A 21195-nucleotide genomic window follows, 5' to 3' on the forward strand; every position below is an offset into this window, starting at 1 on the left:
ACTACATAACTCATTATCCATCATACACATTGATAGGGACAGTATTCCTCCCATTCCCAGATGTACACTACCTGCTCCCAGATGTATCCTTCATAGTTATGTAACTAATGCTTTAACATACACACATGTATTTATTTATTTATTTAAAAGGGCACACAAAAAAGTGCACAGAAAATCATAAGCGTGGTATTTCCCAGATTCATTTTAGAATCTAAGCATTTGCAGAATGATTTTAACAAGAAATTTCTGAGAATTCTTCAGCCAAAGGAAAAAATATACTAAAAAAAATTAATAGCGTGCCATTGTTTAACCAACTGAAAGCCTTTTCCCTGTGCCTTTGAGCACACATGCAGACATCTGCTTTCAGGGAATAAAGTCTTCAAAAACATAATTGCTTTTCTTCTCTATTATATATTTGAATGCTTAAACCATTTAAACCATTCCATATTATTCTTTTTATCAAAATCTAAAGAATCTAATGAAATTTTAAGAAATTATCTACCTAGAAAAATTTATACTAAATGTATTCACATATGAACATTACCAGTGGAACATTGTCAAAAAGTTAGTTTTATTGTAAAATCAAATCCAATGCAGGTATAGAAAATGCATTTTAAATGCCTGTGTTGGATCTTTCTAAATCAAAACACAGTGAAATACATTTCATCCTGCTGAGGCAAAAGACTATTCAAAAAGTGATCAGAAAAATCTGAGAATGAATAAGCGCCAACTCTTGCAAAAAAACCAAACCCCTTTTCCTGTACAAAGCCATTTGCTTTGCTCTTTTCCTTACACAATTCTGCATTGCCTCAAAACAGATAATGTAAATATTGGACTGTGCAAAAACAGTGAAACCACATACAAAACAACCTGCTTCTTTTATTCTATTGCCCAGAGAAACAACACATGCACTTATTTGGCTCCTCATGTTCCACCACCCAGTTCAAATTTCTGTTTGCTTGCACTTCCACAATTTTAAAGAACATATAACCAACAATGAGAATTAAATTATGTATGTCCTGTAAATTATCATACAACTCTGCTCCTGCTGGGAAGACTTTTTGACATGTGTGTTAGACAGACATTTCTCTGACAAAAGCCCCTCTTTTAAATTTACTTAAAACATTTAATTTAAATTAGACTAATGCTTCAATTGGTTGAAAATATTTTAGAAGAGTATGTTTGATAGTTTTTTGAATACTATCCTCCTAATAAATAAGTAATCATCTTTTATCAACACATAACTTTTGATTCTACAAATTATTTACAAAGTTAATACTCAAAATTGGTATAATGCTTAGAATTTTCTTGCGGTGATCCAGTAAACTTACTGTCTATCAAGCAAGTCAAACAATAGACAAAACCCCTCAACACTGTAATCCTTGCACTGTGGATCATTACTGTATCATAATTTCACTAAAACTCTAGTCCACAGAACAGACTTTACCATAGGCTGTATTATGTATGAACTAAATCTATAATTCCACCGAAATAAATGATAAGCCACCAAATCAATTAATCTCTAGAACAAAACCAGGCTATAGTTAATTAGGGGATACCATTTGGTTGCAAAACTTTTTCACTCAGTTTGAGGACTCTGATGGGAAAAGACATTTAGGAATTTTAAATTAACTCCTTGGAATAATACCAACAAAACTTTTCTGACTTTGTATGTTTTCCTATTGATAAATATATTCCCTTCTAATCCTTGATAAATCTAGATGTTTTTCAGTACTTTAAATTTGGAAAATCAGTTTTAGTCTGCATGAACTGATTATTTTTCTTTTTGCAGTTTCATCCTTGACTCTATTTAAAGTAACCGTTGCTGAAAGCATGGCAAATGAGTGACTCTTTTCAACTTCCATCCATTTCTTATTTTTAAATTCTCTTCCATGCTTTGCAATAGAATGTGATAGCTACCTGAAGAAGCACTGAATGAGAGCAGTGTAGATGAGGCAGTTTAGTCTGGTCTAATCAGCCATGCTGAGACACAGTGTTAAGACAGTGACATGACTGGCGTGGTGTTTGTTGGTCACATCCAGTCCACTGGACCTGTTTCTATGAACAAGAATATATTTTATACTATATAAATACATATTAATACTCAAAGAAAACTATTTATATTGTCATGACATTTAGGAATGAAAATTAAATGAAGCACCTGAAGAAGAGGCGGGAGAAGCCGGGTATGTTCAGCCCCGTTTAGAGAAACGGGCTGCCGATCTAGATTTTCATGTCAACTATCTAATGAAAAACTAGAGAGAAGGCAGAGCCAGACTTTTTCAGGAATGCACATCTAAAGAAAATTGAGCAATAGTCACACGTTGCAGCACAGAAAATCCTCCCATGGGATAAAGAAAAGTACTCAAGATGGCAATAAAGCACTGGAGCAGGGGCCCAGAGAGGTGCTGCCGTTTCCATCCTTAGATTCAAAACTGAGATGACTTTGGCCCTGTACAGCCTGATCTAAATACCAAGTTACTTTTGCTCAAAGGCTCTGGACCACAGGACCTCCAGATGTACATTCCAACCTACCAAACTGCACTTCTCTATCTACAGATATTTAAGATATCTGTAATGCTTCTGCATAAAAACCACTGTGAAAATGGCCAACACAACATTGTAATTTCTCAACTTTTCTTGCATAGATTTACTTATCTTTTAATCTTTTCATAAGGATTATGCAATTTTATAAAATGGAGTTGTCATAAACTTAAGTTTTGGTGAAGCTCTCCCATTTAAATGGGGAAAAATTGAGGTTACATACTTATGAAAGGTACAGATCTGTCAACAACTAGGTTAAGAGGTGCCCAATATGAACCCATGTCTTCTGTCTCAAACTGACAATTGTATAGCAGATCCTTAAAGTGTTCTTTTTATTTTAGATTTTTTTTGTCACATACGTCTTTGCAAACACGTACATATGTACACACACACACAGTTAAGTTAATTATATTTAAAACTTATATACAGTACTGAAAAAATATTAGTATGCAAATTGCAACCACTATTTCTACTGGTGGCCATGAAAGGAGGGGAAAGTAAAGGGTATGTGATTTTCAAGGGAATCATAAAGTTACAATCTCTCTCATAGTAAATTTAATTAATTATGAGAAAAAAAGAAGTGACTTTTCAAAATCCTTAGTATGGGCCTACCTTGGTTTCCATTTTTAACAGTTCAATAAATACCTTTGCTGTTTCATTTGTCAAGAATAGAAAAAAAGTTATAATGAACATCACAGACTATTACAGAAGGCATCTCATATTGCTTTCTTTTGAGGAACAGGGCAGCACAAAATTTTAAAATTTTATGTACTGTATTACAAAGAAGAGGAATGAGTATGACAGATGGAAACAATCTACAGGGCAACTAATTAAAATTGTTCAACTTCAGACACAGATTAATAAAAGCATTCATGGTAAAACTTATTCTAGTCTATCAAACTTTGGTAAAGTGGCTTTCTTTCGGAGTATCTTCTTATGATGATGTATTTAAAACATTCTGTATTTATTCCAGAAGAATACCAATTTCAAGAATACCAAGTGGCATTGTTCAAATTAGAAGGTAAATCATATTTGGTCACAGGAAAAGAAAAATGTGGGAATCATTCACTGCCCTAGACAAGGAATAAAAAGTCTTACAAACTGAAGCAAATTTCTTTCCATAACTCTACATTAACTGGAAAGCTAGGAAGGCTAGCATGAGTTAAATGAATAAATGTATTTGCTTATGATATTATGTAATATTTGAAAGCCTTGGAAATACACCAACAGACCTGGAGTGAAAACCTGAGTTTACAGAAATTTCTTTCTAGTTGGATATTAGAGTGGAACCAGATTTAACTCCAAAATTTTCATCTTACCATCCAATATTCACTTCTTTCCCCTTAAAGCCTATATTAAATGCATATTTTCGTTTCTCATTCTTTTTAACCGAAAACACCCATGATTAAAAAGATTGTTCTGGAATATGTTTTAAAAACCTGTTGGATTAAGGTTCTCCAAAAACCTTTTTGAATTCCTGAGTCTACCTCCAGCCTAATCCCTTCAGAGTAAAGTTAGCTTGTACCTTTAAAGTCTAATCTGAAAGATTTAAAAATAGCAAATTGTATGGAACTCAATCTGTTTATCTGAAAAGGATGAAAGGGTTTGTACTCCATCTAGATTTGAACTTTTGATTCCACAGTGTCTAGGTATTTCAAACTAGAGGTTTATACCACAAGGTTTATAAGACTCGACACTCATGATAATTCCATCTTTCCTATGTTAATATCCATGTTAGAAACATAAATGAATGCCTTGATAAACTAGTCAAATATATTTTTAAATACTAAATGACAAATAATATGAAAAGTAACTATCAAAATTTCCATTTCAGTTGCAAGAAGTGATATGCTTCTTTTTTAAATAATTTCTTAGAAATCTCATAAAAAAGGGAAGTCACTAGCAGGAACATTAGTTCATTACCTAGTGACACGATGAAAACCTCTCTCCCATTTATTGCCTTTGTCTCATCCCACTTCTAAGGTAATCTGCTCAAGACTACCTTAGCCAACAAACTGTGAAACAAATCCAATGTACCCTATAACACAGGCAGCCCCAGTTAATATTGTTCAAATTATTTACATCTGAAGGGCCGCGCCTGTCTGGATAGCTGGGCCCGACGCTTCTCTGGACTTGCTTTCTGCTACTCACATCTGTTTCAGCTTTAGACTTTCACTGGTATTCTGCCAGCAGCCACAACTTTTTAATGGCTACAATAAACTACAGAGACTCATCAAATCTTTGTTGTACGTGTTAAAATTATAACCTCTTCAATTAAAATTCTGATTTAAAAATTAACTAGAGCATTAACTGAAGAAAAAATTTGAAAGGGAATCTTTGAAAAAAGATAAGTTCTTATATGAGTGATTGCTTGTTTAAATGTAGGAGAAACAATCACAAGGAATGCTTGCTAGAATCTGTTGCATATTCTAAGTGATAAAATACCAACATTCTGAAAACATTTCCACAACCTTTTTTGTTTCACATCTTTGCTGTCATTAACTTTGTGTGCTAATTACTGTGACTGGCTTTAACACACACCTTTACAAAGAATTATGGAAACAACTTCAAGATAACAATTTTTCTAGATTTGCTTTAAATACCTACAAAAATTTGGTTTAGAAGACAGAAATCAGTGATTACAAGAAAGCTGAAGTTTTTATTTTAAGAGTAAAAGAGTTCAGCTTTTCCTACTCGCTGTTTGTGCCTTTGCAATGTAGAACAAATATGATGTGAATGCTCCAGCCTCAATGCAGCTCCTGCTCGACTAAGATGTATGACAGCAGGACTACATGCTGAAAAAGTACAAGATCAAACACAGATCACGTTTCTACAAAAACTAGCCCAAAAGAGGGCAGGCCAAGGGGCTTACAGGGCCAAGCGATGAGAGGAGATAGAGCACTCACTTATGCCTGGGTCGAACAAACAACAACTGATACTTTCCTACCACTATTAACCTTTGAAATTATCCTAAGGATGGCAGTGACCTAATCCAGCAATTCCTAGCTGTAAGGATAAACTATTTTGTAACGGTTTTCAGCGCCTTTCATTGAAAAAATTTGAAAACAATTATCTTGTTCAATTCTGATTATAAAAGGACTCTTCTAGACTGGTGCAAACATGTAAATCTAAATGTAAAACTTTTTACATGTTTTTATGCAGATTCTCTTCTTAAACTCCATCTTCTACACAGAACTCCCCTAGTAAAGTAGAGACTTTCCTATAACAAGAAAAAGGCTTAAAATATTCAGTCATCATTTGTTGAATTTATTTTAGAAAATTACATGCAGCACAAAATAAAAAAGAAACTGCTTGAAATACTTAAGAGCACAACCCTTCCTACTTTATTTCCACTCAGTACCTTGATTGATAGATGAGTTGGGTTTCTGAGCCCCTCTTTATAATAAACATTTTTAAATGTTTATTTTATGTCCCAGGGTGAAAATATTTTGAACTGGAGCTTTCCACTTCCCTTTGCTCTGCCTTGGCAAGCTGTGTTTTATTTCTACATTAATAGTATTCAACTCTTTCTTGTAGCTTTTAAATTGTTGTTATACAAGAACTGAAGAAAGTATTTATGTTATGGAGCTAACAGATATCTACAGTTAAACACATAGTTCTGGAGAAGCCAGAGAAAAAAATTCACATATAACTGAAGGAATATTCAGAAATATTTCTTTAGGGGCCTTTAGATTGTAAAAGGGAAAATTACTTTTCAGGATCTCTACTTTCATTTTTATTAAGTCATGAGTTAAATTTTTTTTCTTTCTAATTTATGTGAGTAATTTGTGCCACAGTGTAAAAACTCTAAATGAATCAACACTATAAACCTAATTAGCAATAAGAAAACCTCATAAAGATCACATTTTAAATGGCACTTTGTTGTTAGCAGAACAAATGTGAAAGTTCCCAGTTACCTTCTAGATCTCTCCTCAGTTTCCTTAAGTCTTTTATTAGGTCTTCAAATTTAACTTGGGAGGCCTGGAAAAAATCCTGTGGTTCTGGTAAAGGAAAAATACTCTTGTCTGTTCCTGCTTCCTAAACAAACAAACAAACAAACAAGCCACTATAAAAACTGAATGCATTGAAAGTGAAATAAGTAGCTTTTAAAAAAATTCTCATCTATGCAACAGTGTTATAAAATTACAAAAATCACATATTTTAAATCATTCTTGCTAAAACAACATCTCATTCAAGATTAAATATCGACCATTCTGAGTATTGAAACTTCCTTTCAGATGTTGTAAAGCAAACTGAGCTCAATTTAAACTTTGAAACAACATTAAATACAGAACATTTCAGTTAATTTTATGTTAATAAAGGTTTAGATAAGGGATTAGAAGTTTCTTAGAAAAAGATAACAGGAATGCCCATTTTAATGCAAGAAGGGATCTTATGCCAAACGTTTGTGGTTTCACTCTCTCACAATTCATTAAAAACACACACACTTTATAAGCATAAATTGGAAACCCTATTCATATATTTCCTGAAGCACTTCACACAGATAAAAATACACAGTTGAATGCTTATGTGGCTAAATAAATAACAGGGGTTAAAGCCTGCATGGAACCCCTAAGTATATACCTTATTTTTAGCACAGTAAGAAAAAATAATCAGAAGTAAAACAAACAAAGCCAATAGAACCCCCCCCTACATACAAAACAAAACAAAATAAAAAAAGACCCAGCAACCAACCAACAAAAAACTTTTATAAGGTTCAAAGCAATATCTCAGTGGAATTTTAGGAAGTAAAGTATGTATAAATGGTATTAACAGGACTTTGCTGTGTATAAGCATATATTGCTGAGTTTGAAATATGCCTGCATGGATTTCAATCTGTAATAAAGGAAAACGCATAGGTTGGAGAGCTAATTGCTTAGTGAATGGGGAAAGAATAATTTTTTATTATAAACATTTTGGTGGACAAAGTGCAATGGATGATAATTACACTGTGTTTATTTACTCCCAAGGAAGATACACGGTTTTGTTTCACAAAATTCCCTGAAGTAAAATTACAGCATAGGAGGAAGTTTGCAGAAATATTAACTAAATTAATGAAATAAATATTTTAATAAATTCTTTAGAAAGTATAAAAATCCCAGTTCCCCTAAAAAATCCAAACCAACAAAAATACCAACGAGAGAAAACACAAGGAAAAAAAAAGAGAAACAAACAAAACCAAAAACCTTAAAGAAAGAATACTGATACAGATCTATATATCTAACTCATTAATGCTACAACCTTATGTAAGAATTTAAAAAAAGAGAAGAGAAAAAAAAATAAATTGTTGAAAATCATTGTTAAAATAATTTAATAGCAACATTTTCATATAAAATAAAATAGTTCAAATTTTCCACTCAATAAATTTGGCTATTGCCAATAACAACAACAACAAAAAAATGAATATATATAATACATATAACTGCATGTACAGAGGAGTATCATGTAGAATAGAATGGAACTTACAGCAGCATTTCAACCCCTAACTTCACCCCCATCAGCTGACCCACCTATCTTAAAATACCAACCTGTCCTTGCATTTTTTGTCCTGAGAGAGAAATCATGCTTCTGCCTTCCAATATCATGACATCAGAAGAGATTTTACAATGTTTCAGCCACCCAGATGTACTAAGGCACGGCTGGAGAGACCACCTGTCCAGTCTGCATCAGCCACCGCTAACTGCCTGCAGTGGTTCTATCAACAACCAAGGTCAAATTTTCCCAAGTCTTACTTTGAAACTTAGAGAAGTTTCATGCCTACTGAGGTACACAACTATTATAAGAAAGCAAAAGAAATGGATTTTATTTCCCCATCTGAGGTACTACATTCAGATTTTTGTAAAGCTGTTACAAACCCTTTCACCACCTCTTAAAGAAACCAAGTTTTGGAGAGGCTGATAGAGCAAATCCTTTACCTTATCACAATGGCGTAGGTAGTATATGACAACATAATCCACAAGATTAATACCACTGTCCTAGAAAAAATTAAAAACGTGTGATTAACACTGATTCAGTGTGAAAATGTACTCCATTTAAAATTAAATGAATTATTATTTCATATTGCTGTGAGAAATAGGATTCACAATACTTTTTTAGCCTTAGCATTACTGATCAAAAAAATTTGATCTTTTACAACAGCGACTTCATCATACCACTACTAGATTCAGAGTTTATTTTGGTTTTAAATACCAGAAAAAATACATGCGGAGAAGAATACATGGGAGAAGCTTTTATGTAATAACAGAAGGCATTACAGAATAATATTAACTCAAACAAAAAATATTATTCAATAATACTACTCTTAAACATAGTATCAACTAAATATTACAGTCACCTCAGGTACAATAATTTCTTGATTCCTATAGTCTCAATCATTTATAAGAAAGATCCAAAAAAGGCACAGATACTTTACATATTTTATTCTAAGTATGAAATCAGATAGCATTCAACTAAGAAGTATACCTCATGCCCTGTTACCATATAAATATGAATTTTAATTCTCACTTTATGGAATCACCATTTCCATGTTCCTGCGCACAACTGTAAACAGTATTTTATTTTGTTACATGTCATTGGGTCAGCATGGGCCAGATGAACTAAGGAAAAGTTATACATTACATTCAGCAATATAAAAGAACCATGATATAGGGAATTATATCTGGAATGCCTTTGAAGTTTTTTGGATGTGTTTTCATATTTTATATTGACAGGTATCAGAACAAACATTTGTATGTGAACAATGTCTGACTTCCTGTACAGAGCTGCCTTGTCTATGTGAGAGTCTGCAGCACATTATATTTTATTAGTATCATACACCAGCAAAATTCTTAACTAAGTAAGTCACTGCTGTCATGCAGGAAAAGCCACCCTACATGTTTAAGAGTTTTAGAAGCCATTACTGACAGGTCAAAAAATCTCAATAAAAAGTAACTTCCTAAGCTCATATGACAATAAATGACTTTTATGTGAAATAAGAGGTATTTAGCAGTGGCTCTTTACCTTAGCTCATGGAATTCAGCTCAGTTAAGATGTATTTGCTGGCAACTCACGAGAAGGGAATAACAGGACAAAGGAAAAATACCTTAATGCTAAAGTGTACAAGACCCTGCATTCTTCTCCTTTTCAAATACAGACTAACAACTACATCTGAGGTTTCACATCTCCCTGGACCCTATGAGTTTTCATGCATTTTGAAGGCTAATCTAAACTAATAACATATTTATTCTGGCTACCAGTAAACTGTAAATAATGTGGTTTTTTAGCTTGTTTTGCTAAGGAACAAGTCTTTCATAGTTATTTTTTATATATGCTAAATTCAGCCACATTGGAAAGTCCCAGAGATTATTAAATTCTATGAAGTTTATAGGTAAATAAAAGAGTGACACTAAGCCTAGCAGTTCTACTGAGAAAAGTCAGAAAAAGCTGAGTTTTACATTTTTCTTCAAGGCAGCTAGCCAGCCAACAAACGCCTGAGTAATGGAAACTTGGCCTGGTTCTAGTTAAGCTGCTGTTTGTACTGTGTCTTCTCCATGCAGTAGGACTGGGAAAAAAGCGGTTATATGGAACAGCTAAACCATCACAGTGAAGACAAAAGTAAGAATTAGAATCACGAAATAATTTCAGTCAGAAAATACCTTTAAGATCATTGAGTCCAACTGAAAATCCAGCACTGCCAAATCCATCAGTAAACTATATTCTTAAGTGCCACCTCCAGGGTTGTTGATTCCATCATCTCTCTGGGCAGCCCATTCCAATGCCTTATAACCCTTTCAGTGAAGAAATTTTTCCTAATATCCAAGCTAAACTTCCCGTGCAAGAACTTGAGGCTGCTTCCTCTCATCCTATTATTTGTTACTTAGGAGGTTACAGTCTCCTTTCTGGGAGCTACAGAGAGTGATAAGGTTTCACCTAAGCCTTCTTTCCTCTGCTAAACTACTCCAGCTTCCTCAGCTGCTCCTTGTAAGACTTGTGCTCCAGACTCTTTACCAGTTTTGTTTATCTTTGGACATGCTCCAGCACCTCGACATCTTTAGGAGACAAAGGTCTCAAATCCTTTGGAAAAAGCTTTCATTAAAACACTGAACAATTCATCAAATGTGTTTCTACACTTTGTTAATGATGATAAAAGTAAAACAAGTAAAACAAAATGCTCCATAGATAAACTGTTTTGCTGACACTTCCTGTCTCACAAATGCAGTCCTGCGTACATGAAGCATAATAGGGAACAAAAGCTTAAAGTCTACATCTCTTGTAGCCAAGAAAGCATGTCTCACAAGAAAAGTAGAAGAGCATGAAAGTTTTTTCCTCACACACCAAGTCTATACCAACATCAGCAGAAAATTATCTCCTATTCTTTGCTGCTTCCTATATCCATGTGGTGTCTAGGTATGTTCTGGCAAGGAATGACTTCAAGCAGTGTTCCCAATGCCTACATTCCCTAACACCTCCTGCTCTGCCCTACAGAAATAAGAAACAAAGTAATCTCATCTCAGAAGGTGTCTAGCCTTTCAGCCTGACTTTGATCCTAGCATGACTAATCAAAAACCAGCTAGTGCTTCTCAATTTTTTACCAAATAATTTACTGCCATCTATGAGCATTTTCTCACGCATGCCACTCAAATTTCACATCCATTTAACTGACAATTAAAAAAAATACTGAAAGTATCTTGTTGGGTGTGACATCTCTTTGATCCCTTATACATAATTTGTTAGTGCATACACTACAATGAACAATTACAGATATTTTGATTTTAAACCTGATTTTTAAAGAGTTTTCATTTACACAGAACAATCTTCATTTAAGAGCATGAAAAAAGAATGAGGACATTTACTGTGTAAGACTTTAGCAATCTATGCTCTCTCACTTTTCTCTACCCTACTACTACTAAGTCCCTGCTAATAACAAGAGACACACAGAAGTTCTCAGATAACGTAATTATCCTAGTAGTACCAAACAGGAGAAATTAGATATTAAGGAAACACACACATATTCCAGAGAAGGAGGTGAAAAGCTAGGAGAAAAAAAGAATGAAAACTGTACAAAGCACCCAGTTTTTTCAAGGAAGAATGGTAAGAAATAAATTACTAACTCCTGCCAGATGAAGAAACAATAAAAAAACTCACTTCAGAAAAATTATCTTTAACCAAACATAAGTACTTACTCTGCTTTTGACATCTTTTAGTTTGGGGAGTATTTCCAAACCAAACCCATCAGCTTGACCTCGGGTCCTATTCCCTCCGTTCATATAATTTCCAAAAGCCAGAATCAAGCCCAAAATTTCCTTTACACTTTTCATGCTCAGCAAAGCCTGGAAAATGGATACTGGTCTGTAAATCTGGTTGACATAAAAATTCTAATTGCTAATATAAAATATTTTTTTCATTTTATTATTGGTAAAGTTTTTTTCTTGTCTGTTTTTACCTTGGTAGGTAAGGGGAGCTGAAGCTGGTGCAATAATCAAAACTTTAAGAGAACCATTTTTTACACTATATCTCCGTAAGATAAATATGTTAAATGTAATCCATATGAAGCAAATTACATGGCATCAAATACTATGTCAATGACAAAAAGATTAATGGAAGATTTCTAAACATTCTCAGAAGACTTAAAAATCTTACACACAAGGAGGTGGTTTATCATGAGTTTGCATCATGCACAGTCAAATGGGGATGTGCTATTTTTGCTGTCACCAGTCTGCTTCTCATGGATCTGAAAATTCACATTCCTGGATCCATACTTAATCCAGACATAAGAGAGCTAGGACTAACTAATTACATGCCTCAGATCAGAAAACAGTTCTACAAACACAGTGTAGAACTAGGAAACTATTTTCAGTTACATATAAAGACATGTCTCAGTTGACAATCTGAGGCCACAGGCATAATTTTTAACTATGTAGCCTTATACACTGGATAAATCAGTTTCAGTGTGAACTTCTCATAAGTGAACTGAAGGCAATATGGCTTTCCTTATCTCATATAACACTGATTTTTCATACCCCCTTTGGAAAGGAAGGAAACAAGTAACCATTTCTATTACAAAGAAATCCAAAGGGGTAGAGCATGGGTACTCTGTGAAAGCAAAGCTAGTCAAGAACTAATCTTCAAATTAGAAAAAAAAAATTAATTATTTTTTCTGGTTAGGATGTTAGACCTTTAGGCCACTATTTAATTTCTTCCCTAATTTTCACCTTGTTCTACTTTTCATAATTTATTTGTTATAATTTAAAAGTCTTGTCCTTAGTCTTTCATATTGTGTAGATATTAGGTAGACTTTGCCCCATAGTAAAAATTATGCTGTATCAGGGTTACCAGAAATTAATAGATGCCAAGGGGAAGTAATAAGATCATGAACATGACAAGCATCTACTGGCATTAACAGTGCTATGCAAATAAAAGGCAGTTTGCAAGGTCCTGTACTAAGCTTGCCTTATTCCTAGTTTATGGAGATTATCTATTACATTATGCAAAGTAATAAAATCTACCATTTAGATACAAATACATTTCTACACACTCCATGGGACATCACATGCAATTAACTTTCCTGCTTCCCTCTTCCTTCTTTTAAGCAACTAAAAATTTACTACTACATTTATTTCCTAAAAAAGCCAGTAAGCAAGATCAAAGTTCCTCAATTATGGTAAAAAAGAAGCCTAAGTACTCTAAGACACATTTAAGTTTAAATTTAGCTTTCATGAGGACTCACCTTGGAAACACGAGTCACAATATCGACCTTCCGGTGCACTGACGTTATCCCTTCAAGGAAAACTGACTGGAAGATAATACACTGAGCTCGCTCTGCAAAGTTGGGGATTTGAGACAACTCATACAGAAATCTGTGGGGAAAAAGGACTATTAATGAATCTTTATAATTCTTCTCAGTGGATTACATAATGGATCAAAGCCTACAGTATCATGAAATATACATGCATTCTTTCCTTTTTGAATCAAATCTGTCAGAATTTATAATTGTTATATTCTTTATGGTAAGAATGCATTAAAAATCTTATTAATGTCAAGAAAAAGGCAAGACATTAATCAGTATCATATCAACCATTAACTATCATAGCTGCACAGTAATAAACAGAGGAATCTCAAACTTAAATAATCCATTTGGAAAAAAAGAAAATCTATATAGCGCTACCTACCTACCAACTTATGCAGTCTTGTTTCCCTTAAAAATGTGCTCAGAAATACAGAACTCAATACATTCCTACAAATTTATTTCATAATATAAAATTTCTGCCAACAGCTTTCTTCTGATTCTTCGCATCAATTTTCTTTTTCTAATTCGCACCACACTTCCAATCATATAGCAGCATGTTCTATGGGAACACACCTAGCTGTGTATTTAGCTCTAAAATACTTGCAGAGCATATCTGCCTTCAGTTACTACTCAGCAAAGTTACTAAGCCTTCATCTGCTCTATATCTGTTCTCACAGATATATATACATTCCTCATGACTCTATTGTAGCTTTTCATCTGTTAACTCTTGGTAAATAACAATAAATGGAGGCATATTCAACAACTGTAGTGCAGACCTCACAAAATAAAAGCATCTCAAAGCATGAGTAATTCCTCCCTTTTCATCAATTTAAAATAAAAGACCTTGGCTAATAATACAAGAAGCTCTAGCATTTATTATAATAACAATAATAATAACAATAATTTATTTGCTCTTGGGTTTTTAATTCAAGACTTCAGAGATATAAAATCTTTCTTGAAATCCAGAAGCAAGCTTGTCTTTTGCTCCAATATCACTGTAGCGTCATTCTTCTAATCTCCTGTCTACAGATATCCTCAGATTCCCCTTAATGCAATGCTGTAAAGATTTTCTTCTCCCTCACTGAATTACAGGAAATTCAGTATTCAATTTATTAGCTTGAATTATTCTTAACTTAATTTTAATTATTTAGGCCAATAGACCTTATTTTTCCAAATTATTTATTTTTCACAATAAATAAAAGCAGTATGTTTAAATCTGATTTACATGTTTCTCATGGATGCTAGGCTTTGCTGAGTACATAGTGACTGTTTAAAAAACCAGCAGAATTCACCTGTGGCTGGTGTGAAATACTATGTTTTAATTAGACAATTTTTTTGTTTCTTTTGTTTCTTTTTCTTTCTTGCCTGATGAAAAAACCTATTGTGAGAGAAGGATCAGGGAGGCCCAGCTTGGCTCTTAGACTTAAGAAGTGGGAAAAAAGAAATGCCAAGCTGGTATTAATAAAAATGCTTCCTATTGGGAATGAATGGTATTGCCAGGAAAAAAAAAAACAGGGTATTTTGCACTTTGTGTGAGAGAAACAAAGGAAAGAAAAACCAAACTCCTTCATTAAAGTTCTAACATACATACAATTAAAAAGTTTAAATTTAAAAAGTCAAATGACACATATTCTTGCCCTCCTGTGAAAAGAGAACTATTTCCCACATGGCTGACCATTGAATACAATGTCATTGTGCTAAGAGTTAAAAGAGCATCAGTATAAAAAGAAGATGTCTTCAGCTTCTGGAATTCAGAGTATTCAAAGTAAATACCCAGACAGAACACTTACAACCGAAATCTGTCACAAAAAGGAATCTTAGTGACTACAAATGTAGTAACTAATCCAAAAGTCATAGCATGAAAACTATGGCTGTCACAAATAAACCACCAATTCAGATGGACAAAACTTCAGAAGAGAAAGAAACATTCTTATTTCAAATTTACTCTGAGAAGAGTAGGTTTTTTACTTAAAATAATGATGACATGGCTGTGACATGGCTTTTGGATGGGTTTCTCATTACTACAATTCTGATGGCCTAAAATAAACATAGAAAATATGCTGTACCTCTCCATGAGGTACATCGTACTCCTCTCTTTCAGAAACTGTCAAGAAAAAATGCTTTTACTTGAAAACTCCTTTAGCCTACCAGAATCTTCTAGTTAAGGACTTGAGAGAACTTTCAAGCCAGGCATATTGTTATGGTTTTAGTGTAAGAGAACATTCTTGCAGAAGATGGACAAGGAAGGCTGATTCTAAGGAGGCAAACTAATTTCCAGATGACATTTATTTGTATTTGAAGAATATAAAATTTAGAAGCAATTTCTTGGGAAAAAGGTGTATCTAATCCTGAAAGCCTCTAAGTATGACAGCAGGATTTAAACTGAAGTCCAAGCAGAGCTGTCTTCAAAGAGAAGCCAGTGGCATTACTGGGACAGGGATTATAAATCACTCCCTACTTCCTGAATCAAACTACATTCAAACCAGTACCATATTGTTACTATTTCCTTCATTAGTACTTATTTCACAGTGGAGAAGCCTACACAGACATTATACTACAACTAAATGGAGTCTCTTGGTAAGCAACTATAGCATCTGTATCCTGCTAGGAAAGTCTCAAACTGTGGCCAATTTTGCATTTAAATCTTTATCATGCCAATTAATATTAGCATTTTAACAGCTATTATCATGAAGAATAATTTAGGGGGTATTGTTATATTGCTGTCATCCTTACAGTGTGTGCCAGATTTAACATCATGTGTGGAGAAGAACGTCAGTGATACCACTAAAGCTTTTTATCTGTCTGGTAATCCAAACATGTAAGAGTTTCCTTTAGACTTCAGTGAACTCAATTCAAAGGTTTCACTATATGAATGACAACTGTTAATATGTGCAATCATTTGATAAATTATTTCATGTACACTTTTGTTCTGATTCTCATCATTCATTAAAGACAATACTGAGGCTTATGCCCCACAGCATAATCACACAGAAATTTAGCACTTTTCTGTCTTTAACCTTTTATGGGGCTAATAAGTAATGCACAGCTCCAACAAATCTCCTGTTCTGCAGTTAGGCTGACTTAGAGACTGACAGAGACAACAAAGCCAGGGGCACATGATCTACTGAGTTTTCAGAAAGCACATTATTTTGAAGGTCCAACAAAATTTACAGAAGTGCATAAAGCAAATTGTTTGCCCTTTAAGATACCTTTTTAAAAGCGAGTTTTCTTAACCTATGCAGTTTAACTATAGGGTAAAAATGGGATACTTAAGATTTGCAGAAAGAGCATTGAGTAATAATTGATAAAAAAAAAAGCTTTTGTCTTTGATACTACTATTTCACTCTGAACCACCAGGCATAACTGCTTCATTTACAGTTCTTATTTATGGAACAATGATAGCATAAATCCGACTTTGCATTTAATTAAGATTAACCTCTCTCCACTATAAGTTACAAAAAAGACAACCTCCTATAACCCTAGAGCTCTACAAGATTCGTATTCTCCAGAAGACAAAATGCATTCATATTTATTTAACTTGGACATACAGCAAACAGACTGCCAAAGATTCAAGCTCTGGAAAACATCAGCTAGTCACACAATGTATCCTTATGCCCCAAGCCAAGGCAATGAAAACCATGGACATGGGATGCAAAAGTAAGCTAGTATACAAACTTTACAGATATTTGTCTTCTTAAGACTTACTAAAGAACAATAGCCTCTCTTCATCAAGAGTAAGATAACACCCTTATCTCCTAATATTAGTGTGCAGTTACAAGTGAATATTTAGCTGCCTCATGTAAGGAGCAAAAGAAAAAAAATAATCTGTTCTTCAGCACTTACATTTTAATGGGAAAAAAAGGTATGAAAATACATTAATTCTGACATTAACTATCATATACCATCTCTGTTTGAGTTCTTCCTCCCCCTACCCTTTCTTACACCAGAGACAGCAGAATAGACAAAATGGAAAAGGAAACAAGACAACAGAGAGGCCACTGGGAAGGAAGAATTGAAAAGGATAAGAGTACAAAAGAAAAAAGGCAGTGAAGTAGCAGAAGACAAAAAACACTGATAGGCCAATGTCTGAAATCAAATGTCTACACAAATATAAAATTCAGGTTTACCATTCTGCTCAAAAATTCTTGAGGATTCTTTCACATCAGTCTAAGGTGTATTACAACACAAGGAGCAACATTTAACTTTTTAATCCTAACAGTTGTCACTGGCCACAACAGTTCCAGGAGAACTGTGGCATCAGTCTTTTAGGTTTGCACTGAACCTAAAGCATCAGACGAGACTATCCAAGGTGTCTTTGACCATGGGATCAACACAAACCCTCTGTTCATGCAGCTTTTTCAAACAATTAACAACCAAAATCAGTTAGGCCTTGCTTTATGTAATGCTAATTAAGTCACAAATGCTCTAAGGGAAGAAAAAGCCTTTTAAAAATGTGAGAATGGGAACAAAATTCTTATTGATTCAAGGTGACATATTTTATCAGTTCTGGTGGCCAAAGTTGATGTAGTAAACTCTGCCATGTCTGAAAAAAGTTTTGTGATAAGGGCAAATTTTTCATCATGTCTTGAAATACACAAAGTTTATAGTTTTAGAAAAGCTTATAATTACCAAGAATTATGCATCAAAACTGCTTTCAACATATAATCAAAGGACTACATTATGTAATGAAAAAGTATTAAAAAATCCCAACAACTTACTGTTCTGGTTTATCCAGAAGCTTCAGTTCCTCCTCTTTTGAAGTCTGGTAATATTGCTTGATTTTCTCCAGTTCATCCTTTTGTGCTCTCTAAGTGAATTAATATAAACTAATTAGTTACTAATTAGTAAGAAATTAAGAAATTACTACTTTACCTGCTTGCCTGCAAGACAGCAATTATGTTTTTTTAACTGAGAAACATCTAGACTATGCAAAAGAGGGATGCTTAAAGATCTATGATAAATTCCTTCAGTGCCTTATATGCCATTTACTGCACATTACCATGCCCAAGAGTATTTTCCAAATACTTCTTGAATTTTATCAGGCTGATTCCATGACCACTTCTCTGGGGAGTCTGTTCCAGTGCCCAAACACCGTCAGGGTGAAGAACCTTTTCCTAATACCTAACCTAAATGTCCCCTGACATGACTTCAGGCCATTCCCTTAGATCCTATCACTGTCACCACAAAGAGAATATCTTCCCCTCTTCCCCTTGTGAAGAAGCTGCAGGCAGCCACGAGGTCTTCTCTGTTTCCTTCAAGCTGACAGGCCAAGTGACCTCAGCTGCTCCTTGTATGTCTTGCCTTCAAGGTCTTTCACCAACTTCATAGCCCTCCTTCAGATGCTCTATAACATCTTGTATATTTTTTATACTGCGGCTCTCAGAACTGCCCTCAGCACTGGAGGTGAGGCCACCCCAGCTCAGAGCAGAGGGGACAGTCCCCTCCTTTGCCTGGCTGTGATGCTGTGCCTGATGCACCCCAGGACACAGGTGGCACACAGAGTTCTGTCCAGCTTCAACTCCAACTGAGCTTTGGTGGCACGAATTTTCTCCCCAGAGTTGCAAGCAGCATCTCTGTACTCCTCCCATATGAGCTGACCTTGCCTTCACTGGGAATACACATTCTTTTCTTGCCTTGGCTCCAAAAGATCCCACCTCAGATAAGCCAACCTTCTGCTTCATCTGCTTGAATACTTACATTTAGGAATTTCCTGCTCCTGTGGCCCTCATAAAATGGTATTTGAAAAAATAATCTGCACTGATGGACCCCAAAACCTTCACAAGCATTTTCTCAGGGGACCTTACTCACTAGTTCCCTGAGCAGCCTAAAGTCTGTATCCAAAATACTTTGGTGATTAAACACATTTTTACCCCACCTTTACTTACATTTTCATATAGGGCTTCCAGTGTCTCCAGATCTACTACAGAGTCATCGACACACAATATAGCTGTATAGAATACAAACACAAATTAGACACTGGATTAACACTTCAGTTCTTTTCCTGTGAAATGTACCAAAGGGTTCTAACCTAGATACAGGACATTTATATTTCCAGTTAATTTTTTTTGTTCTGATGTCAAATCACAGCAGTCCAGCAAGAATGTTCTATAAACTCAGTTTCAGGAGAGTAAAGTTCTACTTTTTCTATCCAATATAATCAGCAGTCAAAGATGTGACCAGTCAAGTAGCCAGCTGATTGTGTAGCTACCCAGGCAGAAGAACATGGGACAAACAATGAACAGCACAGATTTTATGTTAGCTTAGAAGGCTGGATAGGAAAGAATTGAGAGTGAGGATATTTAAGTCTCCCTGTGTGCACAGGAAATCAATGAGATACGCTTGTCTAGGAGCTAGCAATCTTGGTAAGTAGAGAAGTAGACCAACTTTCAAAGTTTATAAGCGATATAAATTTGCAAGCAGAAAAGACTGTGCTACAGTTTTTAAGTTATCTTCAACAAGTTCACATTTAAGTCAGCTTTATCCAATAGAAAACTATCCACATGACAATTTACAGATAAATCCTTCTCAACACCACACAGACACACATGCAGCATACTCCTAAGCGATTAATCATGCTTCATTACTAAAAATGGGAACTCTCAAAATGTTTCCTATCTTAGTTCCAAATATTACTGTGTTTGGAATATATGAAATTGGTGCTTCCAACATTTGCAAATGCCATTACAATTTAGGCAATTGGTATTGGAAATTCTTGCTATTGGAATACTGGTATTGGAACTCTTCTAAAAACTAAATGGGATTGCTTCATGGTGCTTTCTAACACACTCTAATGTTAAATTCCAGTAAGCTGAGAGATGTACAGTGGAATGGAAGTAACTGTGGATGTTTAAATTTTCTGAAACCAGCTTTACCTCAAGATTCATAAGGGGACAAGGCACAATTCTTGAACTCATGGCTTATGCTTATATATTACTGAAAACATTAATCCCAAAAGAATCAAGGGCATAACCAGTGAGATATTATTAGTTACTACCTGATAACTTTTAATTCAACTGTATTATATTTCCTCAAATGATCCTTGGCTGCTTAGGAACTTAGAGGATTTTAAAAGCTCTTGCTGCATTTGTAATCCATGCTTGAAAGGGGCAAGGCACACATCTTTAAATAATTATTAAAAAGTAATAAGCTTTCGCCTGCTCTACCACCTACCCCATGATTTTACATTGTGAAATTAACCAGCAGGCTAGTAAATTTTCTCTGTGGCAGGCTAATTAATTTTATTAAAAGGTCCAGTGACATTTAGAATGCTTTAAAATTCTGCCTGTCAATTATTATTCCATCTGTTGACATTACACCTAGGTTAGAAGTAAAGAATTACACAGAAGACAGTATCAGTGAAAAATACCCAGTATTTCCAACCATTTTTGTCTTACTGGAAGATTCAAAACCCTCAAGACTGCAACCAAATGTAAAGCCTGAACCACTGAGACTGGCAAAAATCTTTGTTTAAAGAAAATTCCTTAAGGTTTGAATTTATAAGACTCTCTCTTATCTCCTGCAAAACAGTTCAAAGAGTTGCACTATCTTCTGTATCATCCAATAAAATTTCAAAAGAACCTAAAGATGGAAAATCTCTTGGAAGACTGGTTTCACAGTCCAATATATTTAATTGTTAAGATTAACAATATGCATATTGAGTTCAGAAACTTTCCCTTGTGGTTTAACTTTTATCCTATTTTAACATATTCTGAAATCTGCTTACAAGGAGAAATGTTCAAAGCTAGCTCGAAAAAGCAACTTATTGGAGGCAATATTGTACTTTAAATGCAAAACACGTAATTGATAGCAAAATTTTTATGTACAAATCTATTACGATGCCAGGAAGTAGTTTGGTAAAAACTCACTGTAATAAAAATATCAAGTGT

At 34.4% G+C, this 21195-nt stretch overlaps 1 protein-coding gene across 6 annotated transcripts in view; it reads right to left on the reverse strand.

Moving 5' to 3' along the window:
* Positions 1-21195, reverse strand: part of FMN1 (formin 1) — a 168468-nt gene that overhangs the window by 41560 nt on the left and 105713 nt on the right. For all 6 annotated transcript variants that reach the window (XM_014267834.3, XM_026793155.2, XM_014267824.3 and 3 more), the window contains 6 exons: positions 19195-19256; positions 18028-18116; positions 13250-13379; positions 11706-11852; positions 8460-8519; positions 6462-6582 (listed from right to left, as the gene is read on the reverse strand). In XM_014267834.3, the coding sequence (XP_014123309.1) occupies positions 6462-6582; positions 8460-8519; positions 11706-11852; positions 13250-13379; positions 18028-18116; positions 19195-19256 (609 nt within the window). The remainder of the gene's footprint in view (positions 1-6461; positions 6583-8459; positions 8520-11705; positions 11853-13249; positions 13380-18027; positions 18117-19194; positions 19257-21195) is intronic.

Source organism: Zonotrichia albicollis, chromosome 6 (assembly GCF_047830755.1).
Source record: "Zonotrichia albicollis isolate bZonAlb1 chromosome 6, bZonAlb1.hap1, whole genome shotgun sequence".
NCBI lineage: Eukaryota > Metazoa > Chordata > Aves > Passeriformes > Passerellidae > Zonotrichia > Zonotrichia albicollis.